General features: G+C 41.7%; 1 protein-coding gene and 1 non-coding gene across 2 annotated transcripts in view; both read right to left on the bottom strand.

Moving 5' to 3' along the window:
- Nucleotides 1-16,280, bottom strand: part of ECT2L (epithelial cell transforming 2 like) — a 61,694-nt gene that overhangs the window by 10,702 nt on the left and 34,712 nt on the right. The window contains 8 exon segments of the mRNA XM_029223540.1: nucleotides 1,133-1,198; nucleotides 1,883-1,938; nucleotides 1,941-2,038; nucleotides 2,137-2,210; nucleotides 3,898-4,045; nucleotides 5,990-6,060; nucleotides 13,297-13,400; nucleotides 15,138-15,320. Coding sequence (XP_029079373.1) covers nucleotides 1,133-1,198; nucleotides 1,883-1,938; nucleotides 1,941-2,038; nucleotides 2,137-2,210; nucleotides 3,898-4,045; nucleotides 5,990-6,060; nucleotides 13,297-13,400; nucleotides 15,138-15,320 — 800 coding nt within the window.
- Nucleotides 7,519-7,591, bottom strand: TRNAG-GCC. Its single transcript has one exon. It is a non-coding gene; the product is annotated as a tRNA-Gly (tRNA).

Raw genomic sequence — 16,280 nt, 5'->3', positions numbered from 1 at the left:
TTTCCTAGCATCAAAAATAAGGTGGAGGTGGGGTGAGTCAGAAGGGATCTATGGAGAAAAGGAGGTGAATGAAATGTTACAAATTAAGAAGTCAGGCCCTTTTACTGATCTAGCCATGGAGATGATCACTTGATGTATATAGTGATCCAAAGGTAAAGTTCTGTGGGCTCTGTGAGTTCCAAGATTTTGGATTTTCTGTAATCCAATCAACTCCACCTCTTTCCCTATCAAAATGTGCAGATCTAAATTAGGCCCAAACAACTCCACCTTGCTTCCCCAGTTTGAGCAAATAACAATAACACTTCCAGTCAACTGATACTTTAATTCAATATAATTCATATATTGAACTCCTAGTATATGCTGAATACTAGAAGACACGTAAATCATAGTTCATACCTGATGGAGCTCCCAATCTTGTGAATAAAGGACTGAAGGAAAACGTGGCAGAGACCTTCAGGGTGCTGCAGAATACCTAGGAAGGGGCAGCTCACACTGGAGATGTTGTGGGATACTTTACAAAGCTGACGAAGATTGAAATGGATCTTAAAAGGATGAATAGGAGTTTATCCAGTGGAGTAGAAAAAGAAGGCAATTTCTGAGAAGGAAGAGCATGGGCAAGGCACAAATGTGTGAAGAGAGGCTCACGTTATTAGAGAACTGTGAGTAGATTTATGTGGTTTGATCATAAGGTGGTAGGCGAGGCAGTGAGAAGGAGGGTAGAATGGGACCAGATGATATTCCGTAGGTAACAGATAGCCAGCAGAGGACTTCTAGGATTCCCGCCGATGTCCTCAGTGGGCAGAATCCTGCACCAGATACTATGTGCAGGGAGATATAAAACAGTAAAGACACGGCCCCATTCCTCAAAGGGGGTCATGATCACAGTAGTCCCAAGAAAGGTGCTAAGACTGCAGAGAAGTTATGGGATGGGGTCAAGACCACTTGTGCCTCTTCTCATCTAGCATCCTTGCCAATAACAGGGATGTGGAATATGAGAGCTTGGCAGCCCCTGGCACACAGCAGGCACTCAATGGATGTTAGCTGAATCAAAATCTGTATGTCTCATTTTTGCCAGTGACTTGAGGTTATAATTCATGAGCCTGAGATGGAGCAAGTGCATCAGAATACATACCGGGCACCCACAGATGATTCTCTCTATGTCTGACAGCTGATCTTTCATATTGATGTTCTGCTTCAACTAGAAAACAAAGTGATTTTAGGGAAAATGAAATTGTGATATTTTTATACATAAAAAATAGATTAAAATATTTTATGGCGCTTGATAAGGGCACGGTATTTTCATAAACTATTATGAGAATCTCCATTTCCTGTACCCAATATGTTTTAAAACAATGAGGCTAGCGACAACACTGTATTCAAAAATTTCTTCTGGGCATAATGAGCTGTTATTTACGTTCAGCCCAGACTCCCATGCACTGTGCACGTCACAGTGATATTTTCAGAATGATAGTACCGTACTCCAGGATGCTGAATTCCTGCAGAATATAGCTGTACTTACTTAGGCAGGAAAGTTAATTAATACATGAAAAAGTACATTCAGAAACAAAGGGTTTTACTCTTTTTCTTTTCTTTTAGTTATCTAGAAAAATCACCCAAATACTCCATTTTTTAAACTTTTATATTAATAAAGATTTTATTGTACTTCTACAGGTATCTGAAAACATTGTCTCATGTGATTTGGTTTAGAATAGGTGCCCTCTGTGCTCAAAATCACTGAATACAATGATTTCACATTAAAAGGATGAAAGACTTTGAAGTAAAGAATACCCCAGGAGGATAAGGTATTTCAGGATCTTTGAGGTAGAGTATACAAAAGCACTGTAACATTTTTAAAGGACACAGGCTCTTAGCAGCAGCCAACCTGATCTATGCAACCTTTGTATTTCTTGATTACTTCAATTGCAGTGGTCAAGTCCCGTGGTCAACATGTTCTGCAGAAGTGTGAAGCCTCAGAGCGTAGAGAAGATGAATATATTCTTCAGACCTTCGGGATGGGTGCAAAAGCAGCTCTGGAAGGCTGTATGAGGCACAGACAAGAGAGCCCTGGTCTCTTTCTGACGGCCAGAGAACGCCCATACTTGGGGTGCCCCGGCTGTGCTCTCCCTCAGAGCTTACCTCAGCATCTTTGTAACAATGGTCTTATCATGCCTCTTCAGGAAAGCTCGGAGTGCTGGTATCATTTCTCTGCACTAAAGGTGAGCATTATATTGTCAAATCTCTATAAGACAGTTTTGAAGCATTCAGTTCCACCAGGCGAGCACCATCTGTGAAGCACTCAAAAGCAAAAAGGCAACATCTACATCTAATCACAGTGTTATTAACACTATAGGTGCTTACTGATATCCTAAGTATAGTGTTTGAATTATACCATAAACCTAACCCTATTCATTGAACTTAATAAGTATAGAAAACTGAAAATGGGCTTTGTGTGCAGGTAGGCCTGGATTAGAATTAGAATTCTAATTTAATTCTATCTAATTCTATGTGACTTTGTCAAGTTACTTAACTTCTCTGAGCCTCAGTTTTCTCATGGATATCATATCTAACCTTGCAGTGAGTGGGGAGGGGGCGAATCCTATCTGTAAAGTGCCTGTCACACAATAAAGGTTATTTCCTAATAGTAAGAGACTATTAATGGGTTCACCTGTAATACTGCTGTTAAGCATGTTTTCCACAGCAACATTAAAAAGGTGCTCCACTATACTTAATATCTGTTTTAAAATGTATTATTCATCACCATTACAGCCCCCAGGAAGTTACCTCATTTTTCTCAGATGGAAGTAATGCTAATTTCTAGAAGTCAAATAATCACTGATTTCAGAAATGTTAAGAGCTAACATTTATTGCGTGCTTACTTATATTCACCCCCATGCTAGTGAAGTAGATACATTATTATCCATAACTATAAAAATGTTGGCACAAATTTGCCTGTAATAATATATGATGCTTTGTTCCAATTCTTGTCCTAAATGTCAGTTCTATGAAATTGCTTTATTCATGCAACTTTCACATAATCGAGTTGTCCTGCAGTGTTTAAACTCCCCAGGTGGGGCAGGAAGAGGACAGCAAAGGGCAATGCCTGAGGTCAGGAATTGTCCAGAGACTCCCCAGCCCCGGGCTTTCCCTTCAGGGCCTCAGTGCAGACAGGTGGACACGGCCACACTGGACGTGGGGACCGTGGCAGAGTGCACCGCCACGTCACAGGGTGCCTCTCCTGCTACCCTTTTGATGTAAACTGAGGAGGGAAGAGAGGTATCCTACTCTCCATCAGACTCCCAACAAGAGCAGCAAGGGGCATAGACGGGAGCTGCATATTCCCGCTCAGACAGTGTATGGCAGGAGTCACAACAGGGACAACTGTTTATAATGCACTCGCTCGGGAATGTAAGACAAAGGAACTCCTTATTTCATTGTGAGATTTCACACATTGAATGTTTTTATTCCAATGTGTGGATTATGAATTCCTTTTCTCCATGAGAGAGCTGGACTCGCCCAGGCCACCCAGGCCTGTAGTGGCAGCATGGAATCAGGGTTAACAGTCTTGCTTCTGTCTCATTGTGAAGCATGTTCCTGTAACCGAGCCCCAGGGTAACTGGGACAGGTGGGAGTCTGGCTTTTTGCATGAGGATTAGTTCAGTCCCACAACCAGTTCCAGGGCGCTGCTGGGTCAAGCACTGTGCCAGCCCATAGCGACACAAAATTAGGTAAGTCAGGGTCCCCGTCCTCAAGGAGCTCACAGTAAACCAGAGAAGATCTGGAAGCCAAGAGTAGAGAAGAAGTCTTTCCTGGTAATTCTAGTCCTTCGGGTTACACATGAAACTTCCTCTCAAGCTCAGAAGGGCTAATAAGTGCCTGGATGGTCACTCAATCTTTTACCTTCTCCATAGTTTTCAGAATAACAGGGTAATTGTTGAAGAAATTGGCGTATATGTTCAACTGGCTTCCAAACTTTATGAATATTTCTCCCACGCAGTGAGCTGGGCCCCATTCCTGTAGTCTGTCTCTCAAGTCATCTAGAAACCACCTGCAATATGAGGAAAGCGTGGCCATGAAATATTGGCTAGTGACAACCTATAAACTTAAAAAATAAATTTGTGGTCAGTCGTTTAGGGCAGGGCTTTTATCAAATCCTTTTGTCTTGACACTGAGCGGTTCAGATTTGACAGGAAAGGAGGAGATGGGAAGTGAGGATGCAGGTTGAGTCAGGTGGTCGTCCACCGAAGACCTTCCACCAGTTTCCACCGAAACTCAGGCTCTTCTTTCCATGTTTAGGGAAAAGTACCTGTGAACCCGCCACTCCTGGGTAATTAGGTTGCCAGGTGGTCCGTATTTTCTATATATCATAGAAATAAAAATAGTCCTGTTTTATTTTGTATTGCAGAGGGAAAAGCCATACACTGGTGTAAAGAAATCCCACATCCTGATATTAACTGTGCTATGTTTATGTATGGAGAAATTAATTTTCCTTACTGGGACTAGGTAATTCCTTTCCTTATATTTGTACTTTTGAAAAGTTGTAAAATTAGTATCTTTACAACAGAAAACAATTACAGTATTCAATTTTTAAAAATGTAATGGTCTAATGGTGTTTTAAAAATCTAATGGTCTTTTGAGCCTAGAAAGATTAAAACTCCTAGAACACAATTTCCTCTTTCCCCTCCAGGCCTAGGTCTGCCCCACACTGCCCCAAATAAAATATGACAATACTAACGTGTAATGCCATGTGATCTTCACCTGAAATGTCAACCATAATTTCATGAACTAAAATTAAAATGTAAAAGTAATTTAAGAGAAAAATCAGAAAACTCATTCTGTTTGAAATACTATAAGCACTGTTCTTGGTTAAGTTTTATCTTTCAAACACATGGTCTGTATATAATGCCTATTTAGACATATCTAATGAGTTAAAAAATACATCTATATCCCACTTGGCAGTTGGCTTACAGCCCACATTATATTTTATGTGTATTTACATATTTTTAAAATACTGGAGTGATCTAATATTTAGCATCATTTTGACTTAAGGTTTCAGTTGTCAAAACTTCTGTCGTTGTCTTAAAACCATTGTCAGGTATTATTACCAATAGCCGGATGAGATTCTATCATAATGACTGCACTATGTAAATGCCCTCCTCCTTGGTGGTTCCTGGGGTTGGGTTTGGGGATGAGGGAGCGCGGAGTCGGCGAGGTCCACGGCGGCACCATTCACTGTAGGCGGACCGGCCCTGGGTGTTGTGTGACTGGGAAAGAACCTTGGGGCTGAGCTCCGCACTGCAGGATTCAAGATTCTCTCTTTGCCTGTTGTCTGACCTTAGGGAAATCCTTTAAGTTTTCTGACTTTACTTCTTCCTCTACAAAATGTGGGTTCTAACACCTGACTTACAGGGTTCTGTGGTTGAAACGCGATAATAAATGTGGATGTGTGTTGCAGAAATGCTAGACGGCATGCATGCACTGTGTTACTGTCGCACAGGACCAAGCCTCTGCCTGTCTGCACCTGCTTCACCCACTACTACCCTTTCTAAACGGAAAGACAGAGCCCTAAAAGTTATATTGATTATACTCAGCGTTTGAAGTCAGACCATAGCTGATGGGTCGGTTAAACCCTGTGAACCTTCACGTCCACGTACCACTTCTTTAAATGCCGTCCTAGTGTCCTATCAGAAAAGCAAGGAGTAGCACAGAGATGGCTCTGTGCTATGTTACACGTAGCACATATTACACGTCCGAGATGTGTAACACGTCCAGCCTCTTGCCTCAACTTCTTTTTAGACCAGGATTTATTCAAAAGAAAAATCTACTGGCTGGATTTCCCCCAGTTATATTTGGAGGGTTCTTCCCCCTAAGAGAAACTTTCAAGAAAAAAGGAAGAACAAACCAGAATAAAGGTTGAAGCTTTTTTTTTTTTTTTTTTTTTGGTCAGGAGCAAAACAAATAGAAAATTCTTATTATGTGATAATTGGCTTACCAACTCAAGCAGCAACTCAAAATTTGGACCGTTTTTGCTGAGACTTGATTTTGTGTCCTGAGGATTCTCTTCTATAACATTTCTTTCCTGAGGATTAAATGCAGACTTGGTTATTTGGGGCAGGCCCTGGGATGTCTAACTGCCCAGTCAGCGCCAAGCTCCCTGAGGGTTCAGAAGCTCTGCCCTTCAGCCATAACCATAGTGGCCCTGAGACACAATGAACTAAGCACTCGACAAATTTGATGCCTCTCTTAAATTAAATGTTACGTTAAAAAAAATAATAACCTTTTGCTTCCTAGGAACTGCATGATACTTGAGAAACTAAATGCAGTGCAGCTCCCGTTCGCCTGGAGTCAGGAGAGGGATTCTGCTCTTGAGCTGCTCCTCCCAGGTGCCTGGGACCAGGCCTCTGCCTCAGCTCTGCTCTGTCACCAGGCAGCAGATTGCAAACAAGTTATCTTGCTTTTAAGCGCCAGAAGCAAAAGCTCACAGTACTTTATAAAATTCACCTCTTTGTTTACCTCGTGAAAAAGCGTCAGAAGTAATTCACATGCCATTTCTAGATCTGTTTCAACGTTAAATATGGCTTATTCTTTCTTTACTTTGCCTTGTTAATTGTTCTTGTGGCTTCCATATAATTTAGCACGTTAAAAAAGAAAGCCCCCCCCTTCGGCCTGCAGCATCCCAGGGTCCACCCCAGCAACGGAACAATGGTCCCATGTTTGTGCTGAGACACATGATAATTAATGGCCACTACTGCTGCCCTTCCTAGTCAAAGACTACCTATAGCAACCCATTGATATGTAGGGGGGAGACTGAAAGAAAACACCAATTTATAAGCAAGACTCCTTTTGCCTTACTCTACTCAGGCAAAAACAAGTTTTTATTCTGTACCTGCAGCCGTCCCCTATGGCTGCCTGAAGCCTTTGTATAAGAGCCCTGGTCCTGGAACTGCATGCAGCCAGCCAGCGCCTGAGCCTGAGCGCTTCACAGCTGCCCCACAGAGCCTTTCTGCCATGTCCTTTGTCTTCCCCGTTCGGGGCTGACACATAGCGGCCTGGCACGTACTTATACTTAAATCTACTTTGAATTTTGACACAATAATTTCTATGCGTGGAACACTCTCTTCTTTCAAAATAAATTATAGTGCTGATAATTTATATGGAGAAATGATAACTTCAACCAGTCAGGGTGACACCCGTAGTTGTGTAGGTAGACGTGGTTGCAGGCGTGAAATGAAAATGAAACTCAACCTGCCTGGCCGAGGTTAAGAGAACCCAAGCGGTACAGATCGGATTGTGGATCCCACAGACGAGGGAGGCCCCCTTATCTGGGATATCATCTTTTTGTACAGGCCCCCATGAGTGCTCAGGCATTAAACTTAAGGAGTGGACTCCTAGACCCCCCTGGCTATCCTAGAACCTGCTTGCTCATACTGGGGCTTTGTTTCATCTCTGGCTCAGCAACAGCTTTTTAAATTTTTTATTTATTTACTTTTTGGCTATGCTGAGTGTCTTGCAGGATCTTAGCTCCCTGACCAGGGATCGAACCTGGGCCTCCTGCAGTGGCAGTGCAGAGTCCTAACCACTGGACCGCCAGGAATTTCCAGCAACAGCTATTTTTTAAAGGTAAAATTTTCTCTGTGGCTAGGAAATCAATTTGATGCAGTAATTGTGTTTGAACCTAAAAACAGTGAGTTCTCTCATTTTATATTATCCGTCTAATTATTAGGATTTTTAGAGTCTATTTTTTGGTTAAGATACCATCCTCTCTTCGTTTTCAGGGATGAATTTGGATGAAGTAACAGGGGCAGCAAACTTTGCACATTTTTAAGAAAACAATTATTTGGAGTTGCTGGGCCTTTGCCTTGGCTCTGTCCATGACCCGTAAGCAAGACCTTGGATCACATGTTAGGAATTTTCCTCTAGGATCTTACTTATTGCTAACATCCTAGTTATTGCTGGTGCTTCTCCCAGAAAACACTTGGCTGCCTGAATTAGGGACCAGAAATAGTTGTGAAAATGACAGGTACAACTATGTCATATGTCATTGTCAAGAACAACTATGATTCTGGCTGTGACTCATCACTGTGGTTGTATAGTATCAGTGTAAACACTATAGGCATATCAAGGCCAGGAGTTAACTACTCACTGGGCAGCAAGATGATAGATAGAGTGAGTGAGCTATATATGTATCTGTCTATATGTATATACGTGTGTGTGTGTGTGTGTGTGTGTGTGTGTATTTGGTCCTGGATTTGGCAGACAAGCCCTCTTACACAAGACCCTGTGGAAGGGTCTTTAAAACAATTATCTCAGAAGAAGGCATTACTTTCCACTCCTATGGCTGAGAATTTGTGTGCTTTTCTGGACGAGTATCTACACCTTTAAAAATAAACCCCGAGGTGTGGAGATACTCAGCTTCTCTATTTTATCTGAATTCAGCACCTACGTTTAAGCTGTGGTTTTCCTTCCTAGGGTCCCCAAATTTGTTTCATGGGCATCACGCACAAGCTCTCAAGTGTATAACAGAGAACCAAATAAGGATCTAACACCTATTTTTTCTGATTTGATTTTGAAAAAGGAAGATATCAAAGACATTCCTAGGCACTAAGGTGTTTCACATTTCTGTAGTTTTATTACAGGCAGACCATGTAACAAGAGCAGGCCTGATTTCCAGCATGGAGGCAACTTTAAGCCCAAACTTTCTGCATCATTTTATTAAAGTGATTAGATGATTAGGTTGAAAAGACTTAATTCGGTGTGGATTTTATTTGGCAGTGGAAAGAATGAAAGTATCTTTGAGAGGAAATGTTCTAGGTGACCATTCTTTTAGGGGTCAGAGATTCCAGAAATTGTTCTCAACAATAGTAAGGTCTTTCAGATGTAAAATGAACACTTCACAAGAAGAGGCACTTATAGTTTTGTTCCTTTTGCTTTCTTCAAGCTATCCTGCTCCAAAGAAGGGCATTTCTGGGGCCTGTATGTCCATGGTTGAGGGTGACAGCTTCATTCTTAGGAATAAAGGTTGATGGAAGAACTTCAGTAAGGTTTCCAGGGAGTCAGGAATGACCAAGATGTTGTAAGGACTTTGGAATAATTTGGAACCTGTGTGATGTGGTTACATGTCGATTATTCCCTTAAGTGAACCAAGGGGAAATGAGTGGTACTGGAGCCCTGGGTGCTATATTTCAAAGGTTTTCACAGGCTGAAGGAGGGATGGAGACTACATCCACCTTTTTGGGAGAATAATCCTCAGAAATCTCAAAGAGATAGTGGCCACCATAACAAGGCAAAAGGACTCTGAGAGGCAGAAAGAGCATCTCAATTAAATGCCTCCCCTTGTGCCCCACCCCCTCCTGGTCATTCTGCTAACAGGAATTAATCAGGCTGCGCCATCTATGTATGTGTCAGTCTTATCCACCCCAAAGGCAGAGGCTGTGTCTTATTTTATGTCTATCCGCAGGGCTAGCACAGTGCCTAGCACATGATTGCTTCCTGTAAGTATTTAGGGAACTGAACTGAGAAGCTGAGGACTTGACCTCTGCCTGAGAAGTGGTTTGTGATGGTTAATTTTATACGCCAACTTGACCAGCCCACAGAGTGCCCAAATGTTGGCCAAACGTTATCCTGGGTATGTCTGCTAGGATGTTTTTGGATGAGATTAACATTTAAATCAGGAGACTGACTAAAGCAGATTGTCCTCTCTAACGTGGATGGGCCTCATCCAATCAGTTGAAGGCCTGAGTGGAACAAAAAGGCTGACCCTCTTGCAAGTAAGAGAAAATTCCTCCTACCTGATAGCCTTCAGACTGGGACATTGGCTTTTCCCTGCCTTTGTATTTTAACTGAAACATCAGCTCTTCCTGGGTCTCTAGCCTGCCCTGCCTTTGAACTGGAACTACTCCGTTAGCTCTCCTAGTCTCCAGCTCACTGACTCATGCTGCAGATCTTAGAACTTGGCAGCCTCCATAACTGCATGAGCCAATTCCTTATAACAAATCTCTTTCTCTATATATACACTCACATCCTATTGGTTCTGCTTCTCTGGAGAACCCTGATGAATACATGGTCCGTGAGCGTTTCCTGAAGAGAGAGATTTAGGGGTGGGGCGTCAGGGAAGCAGGGCTCGGACCTCTAAAGGGTTTAGATGTCCCTGCGAATGTGTTTATTAAGACTCCTCTCGGGGAGGATGCTTGTGATTGGGAAGAATAAGCCACTTCAGGGGGAGGAGGGGCCGCTAAGGTGCACAGTCCGCTAATGACGGAGGGCGGGGGCTGAATAACTGCAGGCCTTCCGTTCTGCTGAGCAAGTCTGGTGGAGGGGACGCTGCCTCCAGCCGTCCACCCTGTTTGCCCCTCCCTGCACTGTGCTGTTCTCTAAAGCCAGGTGGACAAAAACTTCCAGAATATCAGGTTAATGGGGCAACACACGATTTGCCTGCTGGGGGAACCCACAAGTCTATTCCTCCTAACACTGTCCATGGTGACTTTGTGTTGGGGGTGGCATCCAAGCCTTCAGTCATCACAGATAGGTGCTTTTTCAATGGGCATGAAATGACATTTTCATAGAAATCAGCTCTCTGAATGACAATGCAATTTTCAGTGTTTCCTGAATCCAGATTATTTCACTTAACCAAGAATGTACGGATTCTGAATATAGTACTGGCAAAATTATTTTTTCTTGACTGAAGAACTAGCTTCAAACCCACTTTTTTACTTTTATGAATTTGAATCTCAACTTAAATTTAAAAAAAGAAAAAAAAGAAGAACCATTTTTAGTTTCACCAAAAAAGTGTCCTGGGCCACAGATGAAAAAAAAAATTCTTTAGGTTATGTTGGGCAGAATGCGAGTATCCAGTTCTTCCCCCAAAAGCCAACTAGTTTTACTCCCGTCAGTGTGATGCCACGTATGCTTGTAAGTGGCTTAGATGTTACTCACATTATGAAACTACAAAGCATACTTTTTTAATAATAATCCATGAAAAGGTAGTTCTTAGGAGAAATGACCAGGTGAAAGCTTTCCAGGTAGAATTATCGTTTTTGTTTATGAATTTCTTAAGCACATATGTCTAACTGTACAGTGAAGCAATGGCATAAAAATGCAGCAGCAGCTTTACCTTCATGTGTAAATTGCATGTTGCCTTTGGGTCACATTTTGTCAGAATAACATTTCCTTCAAAGTCTGCTCTTTTTACTACATTTCTTCAGCAGAAAATATGACAAAAATTCCAGAGGGTTGTCCTGAAAAATCCACCCCCCCCAAGCAAATTTCTATCAAATACAGGTCAACAGAAGTACAGCAGAAAACACATTTTTTAAGTAGAGTTTTCATCTCTCTACCTAATTAATTTGCAAGTCCAGAAAACAAAGTAACTGTTATTCAATTAGAGTCAGTAAATGGAGCTTTCCAGTTAATCTTGATTCTCAGCTTATGGTCACAGTTCAGTTAGGATGCCAAGATCTTGTGGGAGGGTCTCAAGATCTTCAGAACCAAAGTGGCCCACACTTTTTAGCCAGATGAGGAAAGGGGACAGGACAACTCTTGTGTCTTCACAGGAAAACGAAGGTCTGGGGGAGAGGCTCCAGCAGCAGAATTCCCGGGGAAAACACCCCGTGAGACTCCCAAATTTGGTTGCCGCTCTGACTGTAGGTTTGAGCACCACCAAAATTATATCATACAAGGTTATTTTAAAATAATTTGACAGTAATAAGTACCATGAACCTACACCAAACATGTTGACTAATTCGTTGGTGTTTGGGGACGGTGCGGAGAATTTCAGGGCCTCAGGATCATCCCTGTAAACGTCTCTGATCATATTATCAGCAAAGTTTTCCAGGGCCTTTACCACTGAGCTGCCTGAGGATTGGCTAGTGCGGTGCGGAGCTGAGTCTTCAGGGAAGAAATTCATGGCTAACGGCAACTCCCCAGGGTTCTCACTGGACAGCGTACCCAGGAGATGTCTGGTGCTTACCCAGGAAGCCAAGTTGAAACCACGATAGATAAGGAGAGAGTGTCCAAAGACGTTGTTAAAGCACCCACAAAGTGGAATTACTACAGTGAGAGGGAAGGATTTGAGAATTTTTCCTTGGAAAACTAGAGACCTTACACAGCATCAGGTATGTTAATATCGCCCCCTACTCCTGTCCTATTCTCAACTGCCCCTGAACTGAGCACTGCATACAACTGTCCCTCCGTATCCACGGAGATTGGCTCCAGGATCCCGGCGGGTGCCAAAATTCTCGGGTATTCAAGTTTCTTATGTAAAATGGTGTACTACTTGCATGTAACCTAGGACATCCTCCCGCATACTTTAAATCATCTATTGCTTAATACCTCGTACAATGTTAATAGTTGTCAGTGCACAGCCCAATTCAAGTTTTGCTTTTTGGAACTTTCTGGAATTTTTTTCCCCTATATTTTCCACATGTGGTTAGTTGTCCTAGGATGCAGGACCCATAGGTGCAGAATCCACGGATACATATGGCTGACTGTATTTTACTTTCCTATAACCTTGCCATGGTCTTGGGGCAGAGTGTGTTCTGTACACTGCCTCTACTCACTGTGTCCTGGTATGTGGACTGACCTTTGTAGAAAAGCGTTCAAGATTTGTTTCTGATGAAAATGCTTCTTCAGGCTTTCCCCCATGCCTCTGCCCACCCAAATTACTGATTTGCTTACCTCTGTTCTTCTGTGTTCTCTTTCCCTTCCTCTTATCTAGCCTTCCTTGCCCTTCATCTTTTTATATCTGATTTCACATTTTCTCAGGTTTTCTGCCATAATTGTTTTAACTGTTGAATAATGTTTATGTGAAATATAAGCCACTAAACGTGTTTTTTAAAGCCACTTCTGACTGAAATTAATCACAAGACAGAAAACAGTGCATCATGTGATCATCTTTAACTTATCGAGATTTTTCCTATATGTCTATTTTATGCAGCTAATACATCTTGGGTTCAGAATCTCTCAGTGGCTTTTTTTCATAAATTGATGCACTTCCTCTGAGGAGTTGTGTCCCAGAGGGATAAACTGGTAAAAAACAATAAATGCAAACTAAAAATTTATTTAAAGTTGGGGTTTTTGTACTTTATGCGGGCCTCTCACTGTTGTGGCCTCTCCCATTGCAGAGCACAGGCTCCAGACATGCAGGCTCAGCGGCCATGGCTCACGGGCCCAGCCGCTCTGCAGCATGTGGGATCTTCCCAGACCAGGGCACAAACCCGTGTCCCCTGCATGGGCAGGCGGACTCTCAACCACTGCACCACCAGGGAAGCCCTTGTACTTTGTTTTATTCAAAGGAACACTTACAGAATTTTCTTTTGAAAGTTCAATCAATCCCTTTGCCAGAGCTTGTATAATTTCTTGGTTATTCAGAATGTTAGCCATACTCATGGTGTCAGATACAAATTGCCCTGAAAATATAAGGTGATAGGCCTGTAATTAAAATATGTAAGAGATATGATCAAGAAGAAAACTCAGTCCTCACAGTTGCTTGTTAGTGGATAAAAACGCAGACTAAGAATAAAAATTCTACTATGCCACGTTATCTACCATGATAAAGTAGAAAATGAGCAAAAGCGTCTAGATGTGTAGCGTATAGAAAGTACCCACCCTGACAGAGCTGGTATTGAATGAAATCTGTAAATTGGACAAGGAAAGAACATGTGAAAAAAAACCTTATAAAGTTTAGATTCTCAATTCCACCAAAAACGCTTCCATATTCTGCATTAGCTTTGTGCTCAAATCCGTAAATATTTTAAGTCCATAGGGAATAACATACAAACATACATACACAGACATCTTCTACATTTTAAAAATATTTTGAAAAACTTGCATTTATTTGAAAAACAACCTTTTTCCATTTGACTTTTCATTGCTTATGACCTACATAACATACTTCTATCATTCCTCTTGCCACTTTTCTTTCTAGTCCTTAATATCTGTGAAAGAACCAGGAAAAATAATTTCTCCTTGTTTATAGTCTCATAACTTTTAAAATACTGGTTGAACATCTACTAAATGTGGTAGAGTTAAAACCAAGAAGACAGGGCTTCCCTGGTGGCGCAGTGGTTGAGAGTCCGCCTGCCGATGCAGGGGACACAGGTTCGTGCCCCGGTCTGGGAAGATCCCACATGCCGCGGAGCGGCTGCGCCCGTGAGCCATGGCCTCTGAGCCTGCGCGTCCAGAGCCTGTGCTCTGCAACGGGAGAGGCCACAAGAGTGAGAGGCCCGCGTACCGCAAAAAAACAAAACAAAACAACAACAAAAAAAGCCTAGAAAACCAAGAAGACAAATCCCTGCTTTGGAGACCTTTGTGTAAAGAGATGTAGGCATATGTTGACATAAAATATCCCCATGCATATTTGTGTGTTACAGCTCTTGTGTAGACAATAATTATGTTAACAGATGTCAAATAAGGAGCAGGGCAGGGGAAGGGAAGAAGTAAGGCATATGACTTGATTGGTACAGTGCTTCAGTGACATGTGAAGAGTTAGAGAAAAATGAGTAGGCAGTTAAAGACACAGGAGAAACCTATTTAAATAGGTGGGCTTTGTTTGTTTGTTTGTTTTTAAACACTTCATTTTAAAGAACTGACTGGTTTAGATGAAGATCTAAAGTTGAAACAGGAAATGGTTTCCAAAAGACTTTATTGTGATAATTGGATCATGAGTATGACGTGTAAATGAGAAAACACATTCAGTGATGTCCGATAGGCTTGTCCATGGAGCCCATCACCAAATTAAATATTTTAGATAGAAAATAAATAGAACTTAATTATAGAACAATTTAAGTCATGGGTGCTGTGGTCTAAGAGATGCTTAATTGGGATGTTGGCAATTAACTTTTAGAGCAAATTGTAGAGGGAAATGGACCGAACTCTCTGGCTTAGCAAACAGTGAATTTTGCCTAGGTAAACAATTGACTGACACAGAATTAATAAGATGGTAAAATTTGAACCCAGGAACTAGCTTCAGCATTTTGAAGATGAATATATTTTTTCTTAGGAGATATGAAAAACAAAGGGAATAAAGTTTTACCAAAGATGCTTAAGAGTCAACTTTTACTTGTGCATTCCTACACTTGTATTCACTCTGAATGTGTTAACAAGCTTCAAAATTAAGTTGCAACAGAAGTAGCAAGAGTTCTTACCTGTCATCCTGCCACTTACGTTCTTCTGCAACTCCTTGAAGAGAGGACTTAGCTGTTGCCTTACTGATTTCAAGGTGTCTTCCAGGAAGTCGGTGAGGCTGGACCATGTCTGCAGCTTTGATTCGCTGAAGTAGGTGGAAGGGGGCGCCCTTTCGCACTGCCGTCCCAGCCAGTCACTAAGAACTGACATTATTTTCTCCTTTTAGCATCGCAGACTTAAGCTCAGATGAAAGAATTCTTCCTGTTTACAGGATGAAAAAAAACTTAATTGCATTTATATCAGGCTTATTATCCTTTCTCATTAGAAGACTAAGATAAACACCCATAGTCTGCTTTCAAAGGTAAAATTAGAAACGCAAAAAGGATGCAATGAATAATTTCAAATGCCTGTCTGCTCTTTGACGGATAAGGCTGACATGTTATACTGTATTTGAAATCAGAAATTAAATAGCTGCTGGATTTTTGCATCAGAAAGCAGAATAGACGCCCAAGTAAGGATACACAATTGTATGTTTACCTCCTAAAAACAAAAATACAGAAAAACCCCCCTCTGCCTGGTTTCCCCATCGTGTCATCCAAAGTCATCCCCATTGTAGCCAAGCCTGTATCTTGTTTACATCATGTCAAGCTACTCTTTCTCTACAAATATCTCTACAAGACTGTACTGGGTGCTTCAGAAAGTTCCTCTCCTTGAAAATCAGTGACTGAATGTTACAGGGCCAAGTGAAATTTGATTTTCTGTCCTAAATGGACAGTTTGATTCTTCTCCCCACATTTTTTGCTGATAAACGTGAAAGTATTTGTAACATGTTCTTCTAGAAGGAGAAGAAGAAGAATGGGAAAAGGAGGAAAAGGAGACAGAGGAGGAAAAAAAGAAGAAAACCTATTTTATAAACAGCAGTGTCTGCACCCCGCTGTCTCTGCAAGGCTGATTCCTCCCTGCTCGGGGCCAAATATGCTCTCATTGGATGATGGTGCTATATAAACTAAAATTAACAAACACTTCTGCTACAAAACTACATTAGGTCGATGTGCTTTTTGTTGTATCTATATGGAAACTTTTCCCTTACAAGCCTCCCAATCATGCCGGCTTTCCTCAGTCTTGAAAGGCCCTTAGCGTTCAGGATTAGAGAAGCAATGCTT

The sequence above is a fragment of the Monodon monoceros genome, unplaced genomic scaffold, assembly GCF_005190385.1.
Source record: "Monodon monoceros isolate NGI ecotype Baffin Bay Population unplaced genomic scaffold, NGI_Narwhal_1 Super_Scaffold_15, whole genome shotgun sequence".
Lineage (NCBI taxonomy): Eukaryota > Metazoa > Chordata > Mammalia > Artiodactyla > Monodontidae > Monodon > Monodon monoceros.
This window is presented reverse-complemented; position numbering and strand designations above follow the sequence as displayed.